This window comes from Agelaius phoeniceus, chromosome 6, assembly GCF_051311805.1.
Source record: "Agelaius phoeniceus isolate bAgePho1 chromosome 6, bAgePho1.hap1, whole genome shotgun sequence".
Taxonomy (NCBI): Eukaryota; Metazoa; Chordata; class Aves; order Passeriformes; family Icteridae; genus Agelaius; species Agelaius phoeniceus.
Window position 1 is genome coordinate 48,008,533 of NC_135270.1, and position 22,920 is coordinate 48,031,452.

Below are 22,920 nucleotides of genomic sequence, written 5' to 3' on the forward strand. Positions count from 1 at the left end.
GCAAGATCCACAGGCAGAATTTAAGAACAGCAACAAAGCACAAACTGGAGCTAGTATCCAGCATTTTCTCTCTGACCTCAGGCAAGAGCAGATGGCAAAAAACTAAAAAGAGGACAAAGAGGAACAATTATGTCCCCAAAATAGTATCTTAACTTCACAATCCTCTTGAGGCCTGAAGGCATGCATGAAAATTGTTTATTTAGAGACATAAAGAAAGTCACAAGACCAACAAGTCCTTTTCAAGAGCACAGAAAGTCACTTTCCACGAGGGTACATGAGATTTTTAAGTGGTTTTGGAGAGGCATGAGCAGCCTATGTCAGAATGACCAAACAGCAGGACAACAGAGAGAGAACAGGACCAGGGAAAATGCCCCCTCTTTTCAGAGCCAAGCCTACTGCTGCAGTCCAAGTCCACCTGACAGGGCAGGAACAGTCACAGTTAGCAAAAGATGAAAACTTGCAGCACATGTTTAATAAACCAATAAACATATGTGTCCCTAAATAAAATGTGTGTTCCTAACTGTGATGGCAGTTTGGCAAAAAAGCAGAGTCACATTCTAACACCACTGTAACCATTGTTTCTGGATTTACCCAAGGACAAAGAATTTCAGTGCAATATTTCAACTTCATGCAAAACAAATCATAATCACTGCATTTAATTACAAAATAATGATCTAAAATTTCTTACTTCAAGCTTTTGTGCTGCATTAATACTTTCTATTTCTCTGAGTCTAGAATTGGACACATGGAGTTCTGTTGCTGCATCTGAAAGAAAGTGAAAATTTTCATTTTAATCACAATCCTTTCAATCTGTTAAGACCAGTTATTAATACATATCTTACTTCAGACTACTTTTATGTTCATTCCTAGGTAAATATCAAAAGCTGTTTTTTATCAGAACACTGTAAGAATTATTTTTCAGACAATCTTTCTGCATCTAATTTAGTTCGTTCACATTTAGGCTTTAAATCAAATAAAAACCCTAACAGATTAGTATGGATTTAAGCTTTAAAGTAAGGGAGATAAAGATGTTTTACTTGACTATTTTGTGTCCCTGAATCTGCTTCTCATTTCAGACTTGTTCCTGACCTAAGAGCTGTGTTTCTCTGTAACGCCACACGAAGTTTCAAAACAAGTATTAATTCCATTAAATACACATAACAGTGACTGAACTTTCAGGAAAAAAACCAAACCACCCACACCCAACAAAACATCAACCCCATAAGGCTCATTGTCTCTAAAAAGGTGATACATCTACTATCCCAGTTTATTCAATGGAAAGAGCATGTAATTCCAGATATATTTTAATGATCAATTGTCCTCAAATTGACTATGTTTAGTCCTCCTATGTCCTACCTTTAATGGACAGAAACACCACATTTCCTTTTAGCAATGAGAAATCATCCTGAATTGACTATAAAGCAACCTTGACAATACTTCAAATTTTAAATTAGTACAATTTCCAAGTAAATACTATATTTCATAATCTCCCATGTGCTGTTTAAAACTGAGACAGCTCAAGCACTGTACAAGAAACAATCTGCACATGAAAACTGCAAAATGGAAGATGTGCAAGTCCATAATCCACAAACAACTGATGGGAGTCAAAACACTGAATATAAAAGATAATATTAAAACATACCAAATTTTAACCAATTAGGAAATTAAACCCAGACTGTAAGGAACTACTTGAAAAGTGTTGTTAAGGACATATTATTTAAAGGTTTTTACAAAAGAGTACTTGGATGGCACTAGAATTTTTACACCCTGGAGTCTAGTAACCCATATGAGTGTACTACCCTGAAATTTTTAGGAGACTGATGTTCACAGCAGTATCCAGCAGTGAACCACACCTGGAAGTAACTACTAAACATCTGTACATCTCTTTTGCACAAACTCATGCACCAATGTGTGAGTTCACAATTTATCTTCCAAAAAAGCAAAACAAACACTCTAGATGACTGCACAGCTCAGGAAAATAACTTTCCAAACTAACCTACTACAGACTTTGAAATTTAAAACATTTCTAAGTCTTTCAGAAAAGTGAAAAAAAATATTTCACAGTTGTCAGAATTTCTCTCTTCTGAGCATTCTACCTGTGCACCAAAAAGGCCATCCATATGAGACCCATTATATCAGCTTGTCAACAAGGTTTATACAACATATGTTTCTATAACATAGAAAACAGTATATTCTTCTATATTCTTCTATAGTTCTATATTCTTTCACAATGCTTCACAGATGAGCATTGTAAATGAAGTAGAATTACTTAATTTCACATTTAAAATGACTATTCAGAAGTCTTAGCTGTTCTTTGTAGTTTCTATTCTTAACACTGTTTTGAGAAAGCTAACTTAAAAAAAATTATAGTTACAGGATGGTAATACTACAGATATTAATCTATTGATACTTATTACTATATTGTACAACTGCTTCACTAAAGTAAGCAAAAGTCATTAAGTCATTAGTAAAAATTCGAAGAAAATATTAAATTTACTATTAACAGATTTACTGTTGGTTTATAGAATATCTTACTCTGATGTCTCTGGTTTGTTTGTTTGGGTTTTTTGTTTGTTTGCTTGTTGTTGGTTTTTGGGTTTATTTTGTTCTAACTTTCTGTTTTAAAGATAAATCGTTCTAGCCTCTAATCCTTTTAAAGCAAGGGCCACGTTCTCCTACTTGACTGTAGGGGAATTGTAGAACCCGACAGGTTTCTCTGGGCACAAATGAAATATAAACAAAACACTGACAAACATTGAACCTTTGCCTCTGTGACACGTCAGACTTAGATCACACCAGTGGCAAAACAACCTCTGTACTACAACTCTGCAGTTTTATAGAACCGGTGTAAAAGCAGCTAATTAACTGAGAGTTTATCTAAACTAAGCAAACAGAAAGGAAATAGAGTGTTGATTGAGTGCTGTCATTACGGAGCAACATAACACTTCACGGAATTCAGAAACCTCTCAATAATAAGCCTAAAACAGGTTCACATCTGCTATCAGAGCCTGGGACTATATTTGTGTATTCTCCAGATCCTGAGATCACAAGAGGGGAGTAAAAACAAAAACAAAAACAAAGGCAGCAAAGGCAGCAGCATTCGTGAAAGGCACCAAGCCGCGACCAGCTCCCTCCGGGCCGGTGCGGGCAGCGCAGGCCCTGCCACGGTCGGTCCGGAGGGGACCGGCGGCCGGAGGAGGAGGAAGAGCTCCCTCACGGAACCAGGCCCATCCCGAGCCCCCCTTACCGCCCACTTCCTCCGCGCCTTCCAGAAGGATGTCCTTGGTGAAGCTGGAGATCTGCCCGGTGAGCGAGGACAGGCTGTCGCCCACCTGCCCCAGGGACTGGCCCAGCCCCGAGCCCAGCCCGCCCAGCCACGATGCCATCGCGGCTCAGAGGCCTCCGAGCCTCGCTCGGCCCTGCCGGGCGGCCCCTGCAGCCGCTGCCCGCGGGCCAAGGGGCCGCCTCCGCCTCCCTGCTCCTCGCTACTGCGGGTCGCGGCTCCTGCTCCGAGCTCAGCACACCGGGCTCGGCGACTCGTCCGTCAAAGCCGCGTTCATCCTCCCGGCTCCTTCGGCTCAGCTGCTCCTCCCGGCTTGTCTTGTCCCGTCCTGGCTCAGCGACTCCTCCCGGCGGCTCCGGCCGCTGCCACCTCAACGGCCGCCATGACACCCCTCCCAAACACCATCGAGAGCGGCGACCTGGGCTAGAGCGCCGCCTCGGAGGCGGATATGGCGTGGGCGGGAGCAGAGGATGCCGGGATGGCGGCGTGGAGCGCCGTGTGATTATCGGGAACTCGCCCGTCCGGGTGGATCTGGGCCATGAGCAAAACAGTGTGTTGTGCACGAGATGAGACACGATTTGTGTTTGTTCTCACAACACACACAAGATCCTGAAGCCCCGGCTGCTTTGGATGTACGTGGAGTGGAATGGGAAGGGAAGACTGAGGGGACCTGGTCAGTGTCTATCAGAATCTCAGGGAGAGGGGCCAAGCGGCTGCGTCCGGGCTCTTCCCGCTGGAGCGCCGCAACAGGACAAGGCTTCTGCAGCGGGCAGAAACTGGTGCACAGGAAGATCCACCTGAATATCAGGAAAAACTTGTTTACTGTGCAGTGACTGCTCACTGGAACAGGTTGCCCAGAGCGGCTGTGGAGGCTCCCTCACTGGAGATACTCGGGAATCATCTGAATTCGGTGCCATGTGCTCTAGGATAACCCTGCTTGAGCAGGGAGATTGGACCAGATCACCCACTGTGGTCCCTTCTAACCTGACCTATTCTGTGATTCTTGGTTGTATTTCTAACCACAACCCCAAAACTGCTCCAATTCCAAGTTCTTTTTGTTTTTTGATCAAGTGAGGTATTTAAACTTGGGACTACATGGAGTACTGCACTGTTACAGAAAAAGCAGTTTTGTATCAGTCAGAATGATCGTTATAAAAAAGGCTGATATAAATACAGGGAAATGTATTTATACATTTACATATATATTTATACATATACATAATGCTGGACTTAAAATACAGGGCAGCTGGATCACTGCTCATTTCAAATTGATCACTACATAAAAAGATGTGTAATTAAAGGACCACATCAACAGCAAAATGAAGCTGAGAAGAGCATTCCACAGGTGAAATCTGTTTTAGAAGTCTGAGAATGCAGCAGGCACAAAACACAGGCTGGCAAACATTACCAGACAGACATGGAACAATCTGCTTGTTGCTCCTCAAACAGGATCTTGCAGAGCTTGGTGGAGGGTTCAGGGCTGGCCTGCAATACTCTATCACCTTTTACTGGCCTCTGCCACTCCCAGGCAATGCTAAGGCTGGGCATAGTAAGGGCTCCAGGAGTTTAGAAGTTAAAAGTTCTCTAATAAAGATTGTTTTCCCTCTTCATGGAACAATTACTCTCTCAGGTTTATAACTGATTTCACCAGTATATTTAATGGCATACTTGTCACCCTTATGATTATCCACAATAAAACCAATCATGCACCATTTCAAATCCATTTCTGGCTTAAAAAAAAAAAAGCATCAGAATTGTAGGAAGTACTGGTGCTATGATATAGCATGGAATGTAGACATGTACCTTTATCAGTTTTATTAATTTGCACTTTTGGGTTTAATGGAGATGAAAAGTTTATAATACTCAAAAGACCCCTTATCATTCGTTTAACAAAGCCCATATGGGTCCTCATGACAGTAAAGATGTGTCATTTAGTTTGGCTAAAGAGTTTTTATGGGAAATTCAGCATTTTTTCAACTAAGATCACAGATGTCCTGCAGACATTTAAAATATTTAGGGATGATAAAAATGTCTTTTATGATGGTTCTTATAATGCCAAGTAAGGGATGTAATCAATAAAGTAGTACAGAAGACTTTTTGTACTGCTCTTTTTAATTACTACTCTTGCAAAACTAGAAACTATTTAACATTGCAAGTAATTTTTTTTAGCTGACTGACTTCATCCACTGTTAGTAAGGGAAATCATCCAGTATACTTTGTTTTGACTAAGTTACAAGAGCAATGCATTGTGTCACAAAAAGAATGAGTATTCTGGCTGCAAAGCAGGAAATTGTAGCTTTAAAAATTAGAAAGCATACAATTTTAAAAGATGTAACATAACTACAATTGGCACCAACTTCCTTCCTTAACAGGAGTGTCTTTACACAACTTCTGGAGTACCAACAGTTGCAAGGACTCAGAGATGATAAAATGTCAGCAAGACAAAACTATCCCACTGCTCTGTCTAAACACCTCTGGTGCAAAACCCACTGATACCAGGGGTGAGATTTCAATGTTTGATGATTCTGTGTCCAATCCACATGTAAGGGAAAGCACATATGCAAATACTTGAGAGAAACATTAGAAGCTATAATCATATTTATTTAAAAAAGTGATATCAAATACAACCATATATATTCATGCCTATTTGGAGAGCATTTTCAAAATATCGAACAGTGCTGCCATTTTCCAGTCAAAACAATGACAAAGCATTTCAGCTTTCCCTTTTTAAATCTTTTCAGTATTCTATGCTTTATATACACAAAATAGGAAAAATTATACAGGAATCCAGAGCCAGAGATGTGATATGAAAACAGTCTTGACAAAAAAAATCTTACTGAAAATGATTTCTAAAATACACAACTATTAGGTAAGAGATGAAAAATTATTCCCTTACAAAATCCTAACTCTACAGTGATTTGTACACGGGGTTTCATGTAGCAAAAAGTAACATTTTATCAAAGTTTACATGCTTTAAAGACAAGATCAAGGTTCTTTTTTTTTTTCATTTTGCTTTTGCACAGTGGCGTTTAAGTATTACATCCCTTTTTTCCCTCCTGAAGTTCCCTCCTGAATTCACACAGTGCCTGTACTGAGGACGGGGGGAGATTAAAAGAAAAGTGTAGTTATAATTATTTTTCTTAACAAAGAAAATAATATATATGTATTTTGATTTGGTGAAAGCAGTTGAAAAGTTACATGTATTAACTGTCTGAAGAACTGTAACTGGGGAAGAAGGTGACTATGGCAAGTTAAATACTCCAGCATTCCCTCCATCTCTGAAATGCAAATAAGGCAAAATGTGTGCATGAGGATTAAAACAATTTATTGCAGAAGAGCTCATGCTATTAAGATGAAAACTAGACACAAGACAAAGCTAGCAATTCTAAACTGAAGAAGTAAGTATTTGGACCCAGCCAGTTTGAATGTATTAAGTATTGTTCTCACTTGACCAAGTGATTGTGTATATGGAATAGGTATGTATTTATTACATGTTGGACATATTTTCTTTTTTTTTTTGGTAATGATTTGTGAATAATTATCAGGATTTTCCAGGACTTAAGTTTGTTCTATGCAAGACAGTAATGGTTTACAAAGCAAACATAATTTTCTACCTAAGCCCTTAAAAAAAGTTTCCGCATCAGTTATTCTCTTCCTTGGATTCTTATTTCAACTCCTTTAAAAGTGAAGTGCTGGTAACGTGAATTGCAAAATAGTACTTTGTAAGCCTGAATTTTAATTCTCTGATCCTATTCCCCTATACTGTATTTTTCTGTACAAGGCCACCATTTTTATTATTGTTTTCATTATTGTTTGAACCAATTAATACTAGAAAATGTCACATTTTAGAACTGTAACATGTTAATTTAAAGCCAGTCAGTTTCCTAGTAAGACAAACCAGCTTGCAAATGATAATATTTGTCTACTAGACACCTGTAGAAGCCATTTTAATCCCCCCCCCCATTCTGTAAGTTTGTAACAGAAGCAGTAGTCCAACAATAAAACACATCATAGATTTACATTTGTATTGGTTATTTTGAAGTAGTCTGCAAAGTAATGAAGTATGACAAGTCAGAAGAGTACCGTAGCTGAAAACTACACTTAAATTTGCTTCAGTTCTTTGAAGGGCACAGGAAGCCCAAATCTTAAAGTAAGTGAGTATCATATCATATCATATATTAGTTTCAGGTCTAGAAAAATATAAGCCTTTAAACAGCTCATATTTGTACTTGCTGTGCCTAACAAGAACTGCATGCAAGTATGACTGCGTTACAACTCTTGTTCCTCCTCCCTTCACTGTAATACCATGAAAGCAGTTTGTAGAATTATACTCAGAGAAGTAATTATGGAAGATTATTTATTGGATTACTCCTGCCCCTTTTATTTTTACATAAATATGACATGTGACATAAATTATGGCACAAAACCATAATTTATGTCACATGGACCATTCACTGGAGAACAGTAAAATCTGTTGAATGAATGAAGCCTGAAATTCCATCAAATATAATTCTATAATTAAAAAAAAACCCAACCCACTAACAAAAACCAATGTCTTCTCTCTTACAATGGACTTTGGCCTAAAGCTATAACATGGGAAAAAACCCAACCCTTCAGCTTGACAGGGTAGGTAACCCCAGAAGTACACTCTAAATTAGTAAATTAAAAGCATAGTTAAGTCACACTGATAACTGTTTATCATTGAAAGAATGAACACCAAAAAATGACAGCAGTTTATTGACAGCTTCTTGGCAGGCCCAGACATTTTGAACTTGAGACCTGGGTAATAAAAAATGTACTGTCAGCAATTAGTATGAGTTTTTTCCTTGGGTACAGTTCAAACAGAGGCCCTGTCACTCCCTACAAGTCCTGAAAGGAGGTTGTAGCATGGTGGGGGTCAGCCTCATCTCCCAGGTTAACAAATGATAAGATGAGAGGAAATGGCCTCAGTTCGTACCAGGGGAGGTTCAGTTTGGGTATCAGGAAGTGTTTCTTCCCTGAAAAGGTTGTCCACCATTGGAACAGGCTGCCTAGGCAAGTGGTTGAGCCCCCTCCCTGAAGCTATTTAAAAGAGGTGCAGCTGTGGTGCTTGGGAACATTACATTTAGTGGTGGACTGGCTGGTTTAGGTCTTTTGCAGTGACAAAATTACGTGAATTAACAGATGTAGCTTCAATTGCCCTCTCGAATCTGCATGACTACATAGATGTGCCTATATCATTCAACTTGACATTTCTCTAAAAATCAAACTGGTATTTGCTGACTGACAGCATTTCTCCATAGAAAGGATAATACTTGTCCCTGTGATCACTGACTCAGCTGTGCCTTTCAGGCACTGACATTTTATATTTCTTCCATATTAAAATACTGGGGTGATTAAGTGACTTATGATGTGACATGAAAGTTCAAAGGCAAACTCCATGTTTTAGTGATTATAAAATCATGTAGTTGGCCTGAGTTACAGTCAGTGAGATTTAAGGGGCTGAGTTTTTGGGGTTTTTTTAATATAGGGCTGCTAGAGCTAGAAATAATATTTTTATTATGTTCTTAGAGAATAAAAGGTCTGAGTTCCAAATACTGGCATCAGCTTGCCTGTCTACGTCTATTTATAAAAACGAGTCTTATTTCAGAATTAGTTTATGGCACAACCAAGAAAGGAAAATTAAGCTGTGGTTAATTGACAGATGAGAAAAAAAAATCAGTGCTTTAGACACCTTTCTTGCTTTCAGTTTCATAGAAATTTCAAACTGAAAGCAGAAATTCACACCCTGAAAAATACAGCATTTCAAAATGGTATATGCATACATGGACTTTTAAATTGTTCAGCTACATTAATTTGAGACATCACAAATAATTATAATGTGGATGACAGGATTATTTAAAAAATACAAAAATCAGTTTTTAAAAAGTAGTGCTGTCTCATGTCAAAATCCAAATTGTGTAACACATACCAGTGGTTCTGGTGACATTGGTGAAAATCCAGCACATAGATAAGAAAAACAGAATTTAGCCCAACTATGCATACTATAATAATATCCCAAGCTATCAGGAAACCATTGCTGTAAACAAATCTTTACTGAGAGGTAAGAGCCCTTTCAGGTACAGTACTACTTGATGCTGAATGTGTATATCCATCTAGCTACCATTCATCTCCTACTAATTTTAATTAAACGTTACTATTGTGCAAAGATGTAACTTTAGAATATTTTGATAAAGAAATTTGGGGTTATCTTTGAAAGATTCTTAGAATGCCTGTGCTAACTGTTAATGCTTTAACTGGACTACAGCTTATATACTCTATCTACAACATATTTCCATATAATTTATATGTAAACAGAATTTGTATTTCAAGCACCATTTAGGAAAATGAAACATCTCTCTTTTGTTGCACTGAAGTTCAAGGTCAGGTTTGGTCACCCTGTTACACATTCATCCTGGATATCAAAGCAAATGTCTTACAACCAGTAGCATAAGCCATCTCACATACTTTGCTTCCCACTTTTTCTCAGGATCAGAAACAACGTAATAAAAAATTGTAAGGTGCATGAATAAAGGCCATTCCTGAAAAAACTGCAACATTCTGACAGACACTCATGGAAAGCATTTCAGAAAGAACATCCACACAGGCATAAATACTCATTTTTAAAAGAGCTACTTGAACAGGGGTCATTTCAGATTGCAGGAGTGCATCTTAAGTGTGTGGCACTGACTTTATGGCACTGAAATCCCCTCCTACTTTCTCTTAGACTCAGTTACAGCTCTTTCATACTGAAAGGCCAGAATAAAGGGTTGGGCTTGAAGAGGAAAATTCTCTGGAAGAGGTAGAAAAGAAAACCTGCTAAACCCAATTGGATATATGCTGCTTTTGAAGTAAAAAGAAAGTGGCTTTAACAAGAAAGAACATAAGAAAACAATAATTAAAAACAAACAAGAACAACAAAACCCCAAGCCAAATAAGGCAAGTTATCTGCTAAAAGACAGTATGTTAAACACAAATCTAAAATTTTACAATTGGAAGGTAAAACCAAGAATTGTTACAAAGTCAGAAATCACTGAAAGACTCAGGAGTAACATTATAGTCAACAATGCAATTTTGTCTTGAATTGAACAGTATGAAATTGATGGGTTCTTATTTCTCCTGCAGAATGGATAATTTCAAAAGTGGACAGCAGGATCAAAAAGTTGACATTAAGTTGTTCATAATAAACAATCACAAAATAAATTATTTAAGATAATTGGAATTTAATTACTCTCTCCATTTTAGAGTGATCTATTAAAAATAATTTATGAGCATAACTTATTACTTGTATCTGTTTTTCCATTAGTACTGAAGAAAATAATTTGATGCTGTTTTCAGCACCATTTGTATCTTCTATAGAATTCTTCAAAACAATTTAAACTTGCTTTTTTAATGCAAGATTTAAAAGCTTTACTTTAAGTTGCAGCTGCTACCCTTGTCTAACTTTGTGTGAATGGTTCCAGTAATTTTAACAACACTACTCTTGCGAGCAGATGTTTCGTAGGAGTGCTACAGTTCTCTAAATTAGTGCAATCTTTTTGTATTTGCAGATCCTCTCTAAACTGACCTCCAGCAGCCCCCCTTTCATTCCTGCTTCCAGAACTCTGAAGTGAACCCTGCTTGTGCAACATCCACACAGTAGAATTTTAATGGAGACTTAGCGTTTTGACAATAAGAGGGAAAAAATGATGTTATTTCTCCTCTTCTGAATTCAAGTGGTTTCTGACAGACTCCAGAGACATATTCATGGCTGCTTGAAGCATGTCTTCTTCGCTCATATCTCCTCCTAAAGACAATACATGCATACAAGCTGTAATAAATTCACAGTTCTTAATTATAGTTAAATGCTTTTGTTGTTTTCGTCCACACCCACTTTTTCCTACCCCACTGACAAAACTGGTTTTGTTTTCAAAGTCACTGAACATTCTGCAAGCAGTTTATCACCAACAACAGTCAGTTTGTAACAATATACACCAGTTTTGGATCACCAATACCTGACACTGGTAAGGTCTACACACGGTCTTCTGAAAACTGGTTCCAGTAATTTTGTCAGATACTATGCAAGTTGTCATACAACTTTAAAATTAATTTAGAAAACAAACAGTTGGGGTAATAGCAATGGTCTATACTTTGAAATGGGATATTGACATTCAAATGGAAACAGGCTTTTCAGGAAAGTGATCCTTTCCTTCACTGCCAATACAGTAATGGCTGTAATACACAATCCGAATGGCTGCTCAAGTGCAAAGCAGGCAGGGAAGGAAAATTAACAAACAACACAAAGATGAAAAAGACACATTACAGTGTTGAATGAAAGGTTAAAAAACAATACCTGGGCCAGGTTCTGGAGTGCTTGAACTAAGAGTTGCTTTGTCCTGTAGGTTTGGAGTCTGATTTTGCTGCTGTAGCTGTTGTTGCTGTCTGAAAGTGTCATAAATTTGAAAGAGAGTAAGATTAACATCAGTATGAGACGTGAGTCAAGTCAGAAGTAGAAGCTGTTTGGTACAATAACAGCCCTGTGCCCAAAATCTCTTTCATCACTTCACCCCAATAACCTTCAGATATTTATCTTCCCAGTATTATATTCCAAGCCACAAGAATATTTTCCCAGGATTTGGTAGCTCTGCATTCTTATCCTACCATATGAAGTCTAACTCCTCCCATCCATAGCATTTCTCCCTGGTCTTTATTTCCTTTATTACTGTAAGACAGAGATAAGGAAAAGCTACAATAGTTCAACTATCTATTAGGAAGGTACACCAGAACAGTAACATAAAATATGTACAATGCTTTTATGTGATGCACATGAGAAGCATCATTACCCAAAGCAAAGTCTTAGAGAAATAATACTTTTTGTTGAGAAGGTAGTTGCAGAAATGTACAGGATTTCATTTAAAATACTTCAATAATGTATGTTTTCTTTTCTTTCTTCACAAGACTTGCAGTAATAACAAGACTACTGCATTATTAACAAACACTCTCTTACTAGAGGTTTCTCTGTAGGAACCACCTGAGAATAGTAAAATTCAGGTACTATTAGGAAATCATATCAAGACAGAAAATTTGAGCTGGACCTCAGTAAGAAACCCATCCACACCCCAAAAACACTGAAAAATACATGTACTTCCACATGCAGTTTTCTATCAGCTACTTTACTTTTCAAAATATGCTTGTCTTCTCCTTCGCAGCTCTTCTGAGGAAAGGGACTCTGTCTGACTGCTGTGAGACGACTGAGGCACATTCTGTGGTAATGAGCCTGAGAGCTCACTTCGACGGCTACCTGAAAGCAGAACATGCCATATCCTACTAACTATAGTAATATGAAGTTAGTAAATAAAATATAACTTAAAAAATGTCCTCAAACTTGAGAAGAAGAAAGACTTTTTTGAGATCTAAGCACCTAGAAGAACTTTGCTGGATAATTTCTCCTCTCCTCACCTTAGGACTGCTTCCCTTTCCTCCTGCAACCCTTTGCCAATTTGTTCTTCCTTCCTAATAATCAATAACAACATCCAAGTTACAACTTTTCAAAAAGCAGGAGGGAGATAGTTACGTACAATCCTGGATTGTCCTTCCATGCCTCAAACCAGTCTTTCCAGAGATGGTGACACATGCTGGAAAAATTGCCTGACAAACTGATTCCAGGAGCTGCTTAAAGCACTGTAAGAAATTGAGATGAGCACTGCACCTTGCATGCTGAGCTGAATGGCTCTGCGAAGATCAGCCTCTTCATCCTCCATATCAATTTCCTGCCTACTTAGAGCCAGGGCTCTCTGAAAATTCTCTTCATCTTCATCTAACATGCCTGTTCCTTCAAAAGGATGGTTAACTTCAATTGCTTGGTCCACATCACTTCTGGATAGCCTGTGAAATTCATACATTCATAGCAAAATTTAGACAGAAATGATATTAGATTTTATCATGAGGTTTAAATTAGTATGTTCTGCCAATTTAACTCTAGGTTTAACTTTGGGAAAAACATTCTTCTTGTGAAAGTCTGTTACATAAACAAGTATTTTCCTGAAAAATGAAAAAGCACAAAAGGGCTGCAGAGCAACCTTAACATATATTTGCCACACAATGACCTCTAAAGCAATGTACATGTTGATAAGAAGCTGTTAGGATAGTAAATCATCAAAAATGATAAGCCCACAAAAAGCTGTGATACATGTTATTCCAACCTACTGCTATTTGAAAGTTACATCAGCAGAAAAGAGTGCATACAGTCTCCTTCTCAGGAGGCCTTGAAGGCCACACTAAAGCAACAGAACCCGTGTAAACTGTACACACTTTCCATGTTACTGCTAATTATTCCATCAATTTACAACATCAGTTTAACTTTACAAAGGGGAAAAAAGTAATGAATTTCTCTGAGAAGCCTAAAGCCTTTTTATCAGAATGCAATTTGTTCACTATGAAAATTCAGTTAAATCATTGCAGAAGTGCATAAAGTACTAGCTTTATACACTTTAAAGGATGTTTTATATTAGCAGAACACATAAAAAATGAGCAGCACCACAATGTTACAGTGAAATTATTCCAAAAGGGAATGCTGTATGATTTATATGACTTGGAATTCAAAGATCAGTTTCTTGTTCTTTACTACTTATGACAGAATGCACAAACCAGTCTTAATTATAAAAGAATTACTATTAACCATAGTTTATAAGATTTGCCTGAACCATTTTCCTCCCTAAGTCAAAAATCTGCAATATAATATACTTATGTACGTGGAAAGACTCAATCAAGTCAGCTTTTGCCCACTTAACAATACAGCATTTTGAAGTTATTAATTTCAATACACCATCAGCTTGCTTTTCCTGTGTGCAACAGCAGTACACATTGAACTAAAGGTACTTCTTGTTACTTCCAAATTACAAACCAATCATACTGAACATTATAAAAAGAAAATCTCTATTTGCCTTACCTCTGATCTCTTGACTGTGCTGCCTCTTCTCCGATCAGTTTTGGTCGCTGCATCTGCTGTACCCGAATCATCTGCAGCAGCTGATCAGCCTCACAGTCTGGCAGGTCACCTTTTACTACAAATATGGAATAACCTGAGAAAAAGAAATTGTAAGTCTACAGCATTAAAGTGCAGATACAAACACTCTAAAATGCACACTATATGGAATACAATCATGTGCAATTTAAGATGTAAGACTCTACCTTTTATTATAAGGACTTGCATTATTTCACTATTTCAATCATAAAACTAAGGGTAGCTACTGAATACGTAAGTTCTAAAAAATTATGATTATTACCTACTTTTAATTAATGAGATTTAACATCTGCAAGTTACTATTACCTTCCTGTTGTAATTGAGCCAAGAAAAGTGCAAGATATGTATCTGATATTAGTTCTGGACCCATCAAGAGAGAGTTCAAGTTAAACCACTGTAATTAAGAAAAAAAAAAGGTTGAGAGAACAAATTAGCATGAAGATTCCTTGGTAATCCATTCCTGTACATTATGGTAATTTTTTATTATGGAATACCCAAATAAATCTAGTAAAATAAATTATCAAATAAAGTGTTTTGAAGCATAATACCTATACTGCTAAATGTTGTCCATCAAATACTTTAACAGGATATCTGAAGTGTGGAAATTACTGCATGCTGTCTCCCATTACTGAATACTGGTACCAGGGAAACACATTAAACCAGATAATCTTTAACCATTTTATTTTGATTTATTATTTCAGGCATCATTCTAAAATTCTGCTTAATCCTAGTTTTAAACCTGAGACCAATGCAGTAAGAAACTCTTCATCAGTTAATGCTATGTGTTAAGAAATTAATAGATACAGAAAACAGACATTCAATTATTTCCATTAAATACTTTCATGGAACATTTCACCTTTAATAGCTGGTGATGCTGAAAAATAGTGTTTACCCTTCTCTTAGATAATTTTTAAACTTAAATTTAAAAAAAATTACTCAAATTTAGTATGCTGAGAGTACAGCACTATATTACAACAGGGGACGCTTCATATAAACATACACAAATCATTTCTAGTGACCCAAAGACCGTAATTAGTAATTTATAATACTTCTACATAGAAACAGTATTATACTTACATAAAACTTCTAGAGAGGAAATATATTCAATGTGAAACCAGATATTCTACCTTTAAACCCCCATATATGATTCCAATGTAACTAAAGAACTTTTTTTTAGACCTACTCATTCAATATTATACAGTTTTAACCAGAAAGCACCATTTGACTTAGTGGAAGGAGAATTTTATCTCCATTCTCACAGAAATGCACTGATCTACCCAAACTTCCATATGTGCACCCACACACTTGCAGCCAGGCTCATACAACAGATTAAGTGACTATCTGCCACCCTGTCATGCAATCACTTCATTTGCCAAAAACACTCCTTGCCACTAGTAAAGGGTAAAAAGACCAACAGTATAGAAGAGTTGGGGAATGAAAAGTTCTGTAAAAATCTGATGGACAGACTATAGCAAGTTTTAAAAGACACTATGGAGGAGAAAGTTTTGTTAAACTAATTTTGCTTTAACTGTAACAGAGGAGAAGCAACCTATTTTGTCAAATGTTCTCATTACTCTCTAGGTAACAGACACCTAGTACTGTCTTCATGTGGTTACAAGCCACAGGTAAAAGAGGAAAAAAGCATTCCCTCTCCAGCTTAGGATGTCTTGGGTTAGAATGCCCTCATAAAATTCCACCCATCGTGGTTGCATTGTATAATAAGCATAATTTAAAGACAACCATTTTGATATCAAATAAACAAAAAATGCCTGTAAACATTAGCCATACTTTTAAACTAAAGCCAAACAGTAGAGTTTAGTTTTCTCACTCACAAGTGACTTTTCTTTATTTTTTAAATCTTGATGACAACATAAGTAGACAGAACTTGAAAAAAGGAACCAAATGGGCAGATTTCTGTCCCACTATTACAGACTCTTAAAGCTGTTTTCCCTGAATGTTTTCTCTGAAAAAAAGCCCTGAAGAAACCAAACACCAAATCTGCTCATGTTGTATAAAAGCTCATAAGCTTTTATATGTACTTTTGAGTATCCATTATTATCCATCAAAAACTTGAATATTTTCTTTTATCTACTGCCCATTTAAATACAAAATTATTTTACAATGCCACTATCTTACTGTATTAAAATAAATTTGAATTCTGTAAGGATCCTAATCTTTGTCCAGGATTCCCTACTCCCCCTGACCCCCCAGTACAAGTTTTCTTCAGTATTTCATGCAGACAAAAAAAAAAAAAAAAAAAAAAAAAGGAAATAGCTTAAGAAGTCACCTAAGACCCTACCAGAGCTGTAGCTCCCTGAAGGACATTCACGAGGGAATTGATCCTACAGTCTTTTCCCAGGCTAATATTTACAATGACCTGCCTGGCATTTTTGTGATAAAACAAACATTCACCTTTTTTTTTAATATGGGATACTATTAAACCAAACTGCAGCAAAAGCTTGCAAAAGGGAAGCACAATCTACTTGCAACCACTTTTCCACACCCATTTCTGAAGTTAATTTTAAAATAAAAAAAGACAGTGTCACCTGTTTTCCTAACTTTCGAACTGTAAACCAGTGTTCCTTATAATTACAAATAAATGATTTTTCATTTCTGTAAAAAGAAAAACAAAATATATAAATAAAATTAAATACTCTAAAATCAGAGTACATAATAATGTTTAAGATCTTTGCTATCACTAATTCAAACTTAAATATAATAAAGTTTCAGTAATATAACCATTGATGTTACATTACAGAATACTCATATTGCTTTTATAACATTCAGGAAGTTGTCAATATCACTGAAATCTCCATATATCTGTGATGCCACAGATACTGAAATATCATGAAGGCACAGAGGACAGATGTTCTCATGCACCCCCAAAAAGAAAAAAAAAAAAAAAAAGAAAAAAGAATCAAAGCTGGGGGCAATACAAATATCAAAATGCAACAGAGCATAAAACAGCAATTTAAAAGAAAGATTTAAAACATAGATTAAGAGTATTTTTACAGTAAAATAAAAGCAAGGTGCTAAAAGAGTCTTACATAGGATCGATCCCAAGTCTCTGGTACTCTGGGCTGTTGAAGAGGATTAGTTCTAAACCCCACACTTTCAAGGCATTGCTTATAACCTGTCAAAAAAGTACACTTTTCATGAGTCACACTAGTTCAAAATCTGAATTCAAGCAATGCAATCATCTTAGCTATGCTAAACAATTATACTGCTTTCATAAAACTTTATTTCAAAACATTGCCAGGAAACCTAGGAATCACATTACTCAAAATGCAGCTGTCATGAATCCACATGCAAGCATAACACTCATATCTTATCTAAGGAGAAGTAACAAAACTAGGATTTAATTCAGCTGTGTTAATGAGCATACTCCTCCAAACAAAGCTGTCATTTCACCTTCCACAGACACTTTGGTAGTCATCTCTCTACTTGCAATGCACGGCTCTGCCCTTACTTCCCCCTCCTCCCCAATACAATCTCAATCTTTCTTCACAGTAACTGTTGGGAATTTTGTACTACTGGATTATCACAGGATCAGTCAGTCTATTGATCTGAGCACCAACTCTTTTACAATAACTCTTTAAAGGTACATGAAATAAGGGTGTAAGAACTTTTATGTTAACAATTCTAATTCCTTTCAGCAAGCCAACTGTGCCTCAAATGACAAAGCAATGACAGGACAAAACAGTAGAACAAGGAAGCATTTTCTTCAGCTACTGAAGCAGCCCAAAGACAGCAGGAAAGCCAAACTGTTAATGGTTTCTTGTTAAAAAGAAAAACAGCTCATTTGGCCAAAAGGAAGTCAAGCTCTTGAGGGAGCCTGGAGCATTGACAAGTACCACTGAAAGCTTGGGAGACAGCCAAAGATGCCTAGAGCTCAAATCTAAACAAAACCCCCAATTTGGTGTTCAAAACTTTTTTTGCTGTTGGTCTGGTTTAAGTATTTATTATTAATTACTTTTCCCTATGGCCCTAAAAAAACCAAAAACACCCAAGAAAAATCTTCAGATCACTGTGATAACCCTGTAACCACTGCCAAGGGCTTTCCAATCTATAATTTGAGAAAGCAATCTGAATTATGCTTTTTCACCTGGGAGACAAGGTCTACACCTGAAGTGCCCACAAAAAACAGCTTAGAACTCAAGCTTATTGCCAGCAGGTGTCATGTCACAGTTCCTGAATCCATGTTTCTCCTATGGATTTGAGGGCCCATCAACTGAATAACTGCAAGTCACTATTCTTAAAGGAAAACACTCTAACATTTGGAACTCCAGCACTTAATCCCATTAAGCCCATAAAGTGGTAACTAGATGGAAAAGCTCAATGCCATTTAAATTACATAAAAGAACATATATTGCATAAATAGAAAATGGTGTCAGAAGAGAGCTGTGCTTACTTGAATTGAGAAGAATCCACTATCATCCATATTTACAGAAGGCTGCTGCTCGATGTGAAGTTGGAAGGGAGAAAGGGGAAAAATGGTATAAACATAAAAGGTCAAAAATAATTGAGTTGTGAAAATAAATGTAACTGCAGATTCTTAAAGTAATGATTTATGTCCTTGTCTGCAAGGCTGATTACAATGCCCCCAATAGGCATTTTAATTTAAAACTCAAACCTTTAGAGATGTTCAGTGCTTAAAGGGCAGACAGACATGGGAATTTCTGTTCCTATCTGACACTGGCTTACAAAAACAAAAGGCAAATTACTGATCCTCCTCATCATGCCTGATCTTCCTACTTGTAAGATGAAGGTAATGTAGCTTTTTGTAGAATTATTATAAAGCTGTACTAGTAACATTTGAAAATGACACATCTAAGATACATGAATGAAAAGGCCTATACATTTAAAAACCTTTAGCACTAGAAAATTAACCTTGTCTAGCTATGCAAGAATAGGTCTGTGCCAGACAATATTTCATTTCAGGCAATATCAAGCAACCTCAAATGAACATAATTTTACCTGTAAAAATGTTCTGTATTCTTCACTAGATACTCCTCCCTCTGCCATTCTCATCCTTTCTTCCTCATCCAATTGCTGTGCAATAGAGGATAACTCAACAGGACTAAAGTATTCACCTTGCAGCAAATTATTCAGACAATGCTGAGCACACAATGAGCCTTCTTGCTAATAATGGAAGAGAAAAGAAAAACGATGGAAAAAGAAAAAAAATCACCCCAGGTTAATGCAAACTCTGTAAAATGACTCAACTGTTTCACTCTGGCAAACTTCCTGCCCTCCCCACTCCTGCAGAATACCATATATTCTTCCAATGTATTACACTGCAAGCTATAGAATACAATCCTCCCAACAGCTTGATGGGAGAAAAGTCAACATGCATACTACCTTATTTCCTTAAGGGAAATAAATTTCATGTAAAAATTGTTTTTGAAAACACCATTAATATTGATAATGACCCAACAAATCACACAGAGACTCTACAACCATCAGAACAATGGATTCCATCCTCTTCCCAAACATCAGTACATGAAAATCAAACAGTTAGATCTCTACTTCCTAGAACAAACATTTTCTGTAACAGACACTCTCATTACTTTTAACTATTCTTCTCCTCCAGGGGTGGCTATGGACAATCTGCCCTCCACGTTACTGCTGAGAAAGTGATTAGGAGCTGGACAAACAATAAAGCTCCTTTTCCACATGAAATTTACATATATGAAGTAGATAAATTAGGGTCATGCCACTAGTCTGAAAATCTTGAAAAGAATGATGGGGAAACAAAATATTAAATTCAGTATAATAAACAATGAATTTTATTTTTATTGATAGACCAATTGACATTGATTCAAATAAAAAACATTTCAGATACTTTGTTACATATCCAGCCCATTACAGGTAACAGAACTATAGCGTAAGATTTTTAAAACATGAGCATAAATTTTAAAAGAGCTAATTAACAATGTCAGACATGATTTTGTAGTATAAATTTAAAAAATCTCTGATCTGAATGAATGTATGATAGGCTCCATCATTTCCACCTATGAGATAAAATACTGCCTCGTTAAAAAAAACCACAATGTAAACCTACCAAAGCAGCTTCCCATGAAAAGCAATCTTTTTCTACAAATAACTGTAACTCTATGTGCAAGACAAGTGACATCAGTTTTAAAATCCTGCTTTTCTCTTTCGTTTTAATCGGTCTTCATTTTATTTACATTAAGAACTCTCCTACACATGCTCTTCGTTAAAAACAAAACCCCTCAAGAACAAAACAGAACACCCCTCCCTCAAGCCACACCCACAGAAACTAATACAAGAATATGCCTTTGAGGAATATTCTTTAAAATTCCATAAAAGCATCATACAAATCATATGTAGAACCCTCCCATGATCTCCCTTACAGCTGAAACCTCGAAAGTTCCCTTTACTCCAGAACCTTCCTATGGCTTCATCACTCGGTTGAGCAATGAGCTACCAAAGCTATGCTGGCTGTACAGCCGGGCTTCAGTGGAACCCGGAAGCCTCCTCCAGCTCATGCCCTCTCTGCAGCAAGGAACTCATGAGTAAACAGCAGCTTCTGTCCCTCTGGGACCACATCCCTACTGCTGGCCGCATGACAAAACTGTGACACAAGAACCTGCTCAACAATCACAGCTTCTCCACCAGAATAATATGAAACTGGTTTAGAAACAGAGAGATAGTAAAATACCACTGAAAATTAGTTGTATTACATGCTTACATAGTAATTTCTCTAAAAGGAAACTTTTTAGTAATAAACAGTTAATTCATACTGTGATAAGCTAACAAAAGAGTACATTTTGTTAAACTGTTTTCAAAGCCAGACTGAAGGTCACTGAAGCAGAGGCCATCACGGCTGAAATCCAACACTCACTCTCTGAACAGCAGCTACTTAACATCAGAACACTTGCCAAATTTTGAAACCCAAACCTACTCCCCAGGTTTTATGGGTTTCAGAACAGCAATTTTTTAAAGGAAGGTACACAGCTATTTTACTTGACTTCTTAAGGAAACCAATCCTACATAACAAAACAAAGTAACAGAACTAGTAGTAAGGTTAACACAATAAAGTTGTAAAGACACTGGCAAAGTGCAAGAACAAATCCAATTACAATTTGAACAGCATTAGAACAGAAATAGGTCATATTTGCGAAGCTGGATAAATCACAGCATTTCACAGCAGCATTTGTCCTCCAGAACAGGAAATACTGTTCGGCACACAGAAGCGCACTGTGTGAACTGCGATTTCTCTAGCGGCTCTCCCACTCCCTGCTCATTACACAGGCACAGCCAAGCCAGGCTGTGACGAGACGGCTCTGAGAGCACAGGGGCAGCCCTGCCTGCCGCTGCTTATCCTCGAACTCATTCCTCTGCCATGGGAGCTCCCTCTCAAGAAACACAAGTAACTGCAGCCCACATCTCCGCACACCTGGGGCTGTTTCTGCGCTCCCCAGAACACAGTCCCCGTGCTAAAGCGGACGCCTGGCTCAGCCCGGCCTCTCCTTTCCCTGCAGGGCTGGCAGCGTCCAGCCGGGACGGGCCATAGGCACAGGCACCGTGGAGCGAGGGCCCCGGCTCTCCCCCGGGGCAGAGGACAAGCCACTGCCGAAGGTTCGAGATGCGAGGGCCCCGGCTCTCCCCCGGGACAGAGGACAAGCCACTGCCGAAGGTTCGAGATGCGAGGGCCCCGGCTCTCCCCCGGGGCAGAGGACAAGCCACTGCCGAAGGTTCGAGATGCCAGGGAGGAAAAGCGCGGCCCGACCCGACACAGCCCGAGCGCACCCCGGGGGCTCCCCCGCTCTCAGCGCAGGGATGGGAGGCCCGGGCACCGCCCCAGCAGCTCCTCAGAGAGAGCTCGCGCGCCTCCCCCGTCTCGGCGGCCCGGACGGCCACAACCGACGGCGCTACAGCCAAGGCGGGCAGGCAGCGGGACCCACCCGGTCCCCCCGCACTCGCTCCCTCACTCACCCGCTCGTGGAAGATCGACTCCATGTTTACTGTGGCGGCCGCAGCCCCCACCCCACGTGACCCGCCCGGCCAATCGCAGCGCCCACCGCCCCCCGGCCGCGCAGGGCAGGCCCCACTGGCAGTGCCCGGCCCGGCCCGGCCGCCGCGCTGGCGCCCTCTGCCGGGGAGGAGGCCGGCGCGCTGAGCCGCCGCCATCCGCGAGCGCCCCCGCGCGGCAGCCGCGCCCGCAGCGCCGCCGGCTCCTCCGCCGCTTCTCCCCGCACCGAGCTGAGCAGCGCCCGGCACCGCCCGCCCCTGCCTTGGGCTCACCAGCCCCTAACACCCTCCTGGTCCGCTCACAAAGCCGCAGTAACTGCTCAACCACTACTCCAAACAAGCCTACAGAGGAAACCCAGAAACTTAACCAGGTTCAGTAGCTGTCAAGCACATTCTGGGTTTATGGAAGTACTCCTTTAAAGGCTAGTTCATGAAATAGCTATAAACACATGCATTCCACACCATACACAACAATAACAACTGCTGCCATGACATTTTCTGAAAAATCCCTTTGCCAGGATTCTTCTCCCAAGAAGCTGAGAAACCTCAGAGGAAAAGAAAAACAATAATTATCTGCTGCTGTGGAATGCAACAGTTGCATCTTTGATTGGTCGCATGT

The 22,920-nt window shown here is 38.6% G+C and overlaps 2 protein-coding genes across 4 annotated transcripts in view; both read right to left on the reverse strand.

The window, feature by feature from the left end:
* TRIP11 (thyroid hormone receptor interactor 11) overlaps positions 1–3,730 on the reverse strand; it is a 28,248-nt gene extending 24,518 nt beyond the window's left edge. For both annotated transcript variants that reach the window (XM_054634012.2, XM_054634010.2), the window contains exons 1-2: positions 3,248–3,730; positions 689–765 (exon numbers count right to left, since the gene is read on the reverse strand). In XM_054634012.2, coding sequence (XP_054489987.2) covers positions 689–765; positions 3,248–3,386 — 216 coding nt within the window. In that variant the 5' untranslated portion in view covers positions 3,387–3,730. The remainder of the gene's footprint in view (positions 1–688; positions 766–3,247) is intronic.
* Positions 3,731–5,863: 2,133 nt separating this feature from the next.
* Positions 5,864–22,360, reverse strand: ATXN3 (ataxin 3). 2 transcript variants are annotated; one of them, XM_054634123.2, is made up of 11 exons: positions 22,266–22,360; positions 19,281–19,445; positions 18,715–18,759; positions 17,351–17,436; positions 16,850–16,916; positions 14,610–14,697; positions 14,229–14,361; positions 12,990–13,165; positions 12,458–12,581; positions 11,634–11,722; positions 5,864–11,087 (listed from the first exon to the last, which is right to left on the reverse strand). In XM_054634123.2, exons 1-11 carry the CDS (start codon positions 22,287–22,289, stop codon positions 10,993–10,995), a joined length of 1,092 nt encoding a protein of 363 aa, XP_054490098.2. In that variant the 5' UTR covers positions 22,290–22,360; the 3' UTR covers positions 5,864–10,992. The 2 variants fall into 2 exon arrangements, with proteins under 2 accessions (XP_054490098.2, XP_054490103.1); XM_054634128.2 differs by lacking the exon at positions 12,458–12,581.
* Positions 22,361–22,920: the final 560 nt, after the last annotated feature.

What these genes read in the sequence shown, in the direction of transcription:
- ATXN3 (XM_054634123.2), bottom strand. Translation starts at nt 22,289, where the DNA reads ATGGAGTCGATCTTCCACGAGCGG. An exon ending in TTCGAAAGTTAGGAAAACAG is followed by an intron (nt 14,698 to 16,849) that starts GTGACACTGTCT and finishes TCTTAATTACAG; the next exon opens with TGGTTTAACTTGAACTCTCT. An exon ending in CATTCAGCTCAGCATGCAAG is followed by an intron (nt 12,582 to 12,989) that starts GTGCAGTGCTCA and finishes TTCTGCTTTCAG; the next exon opens with GTAGCCGTCGAAGTGAGCTC.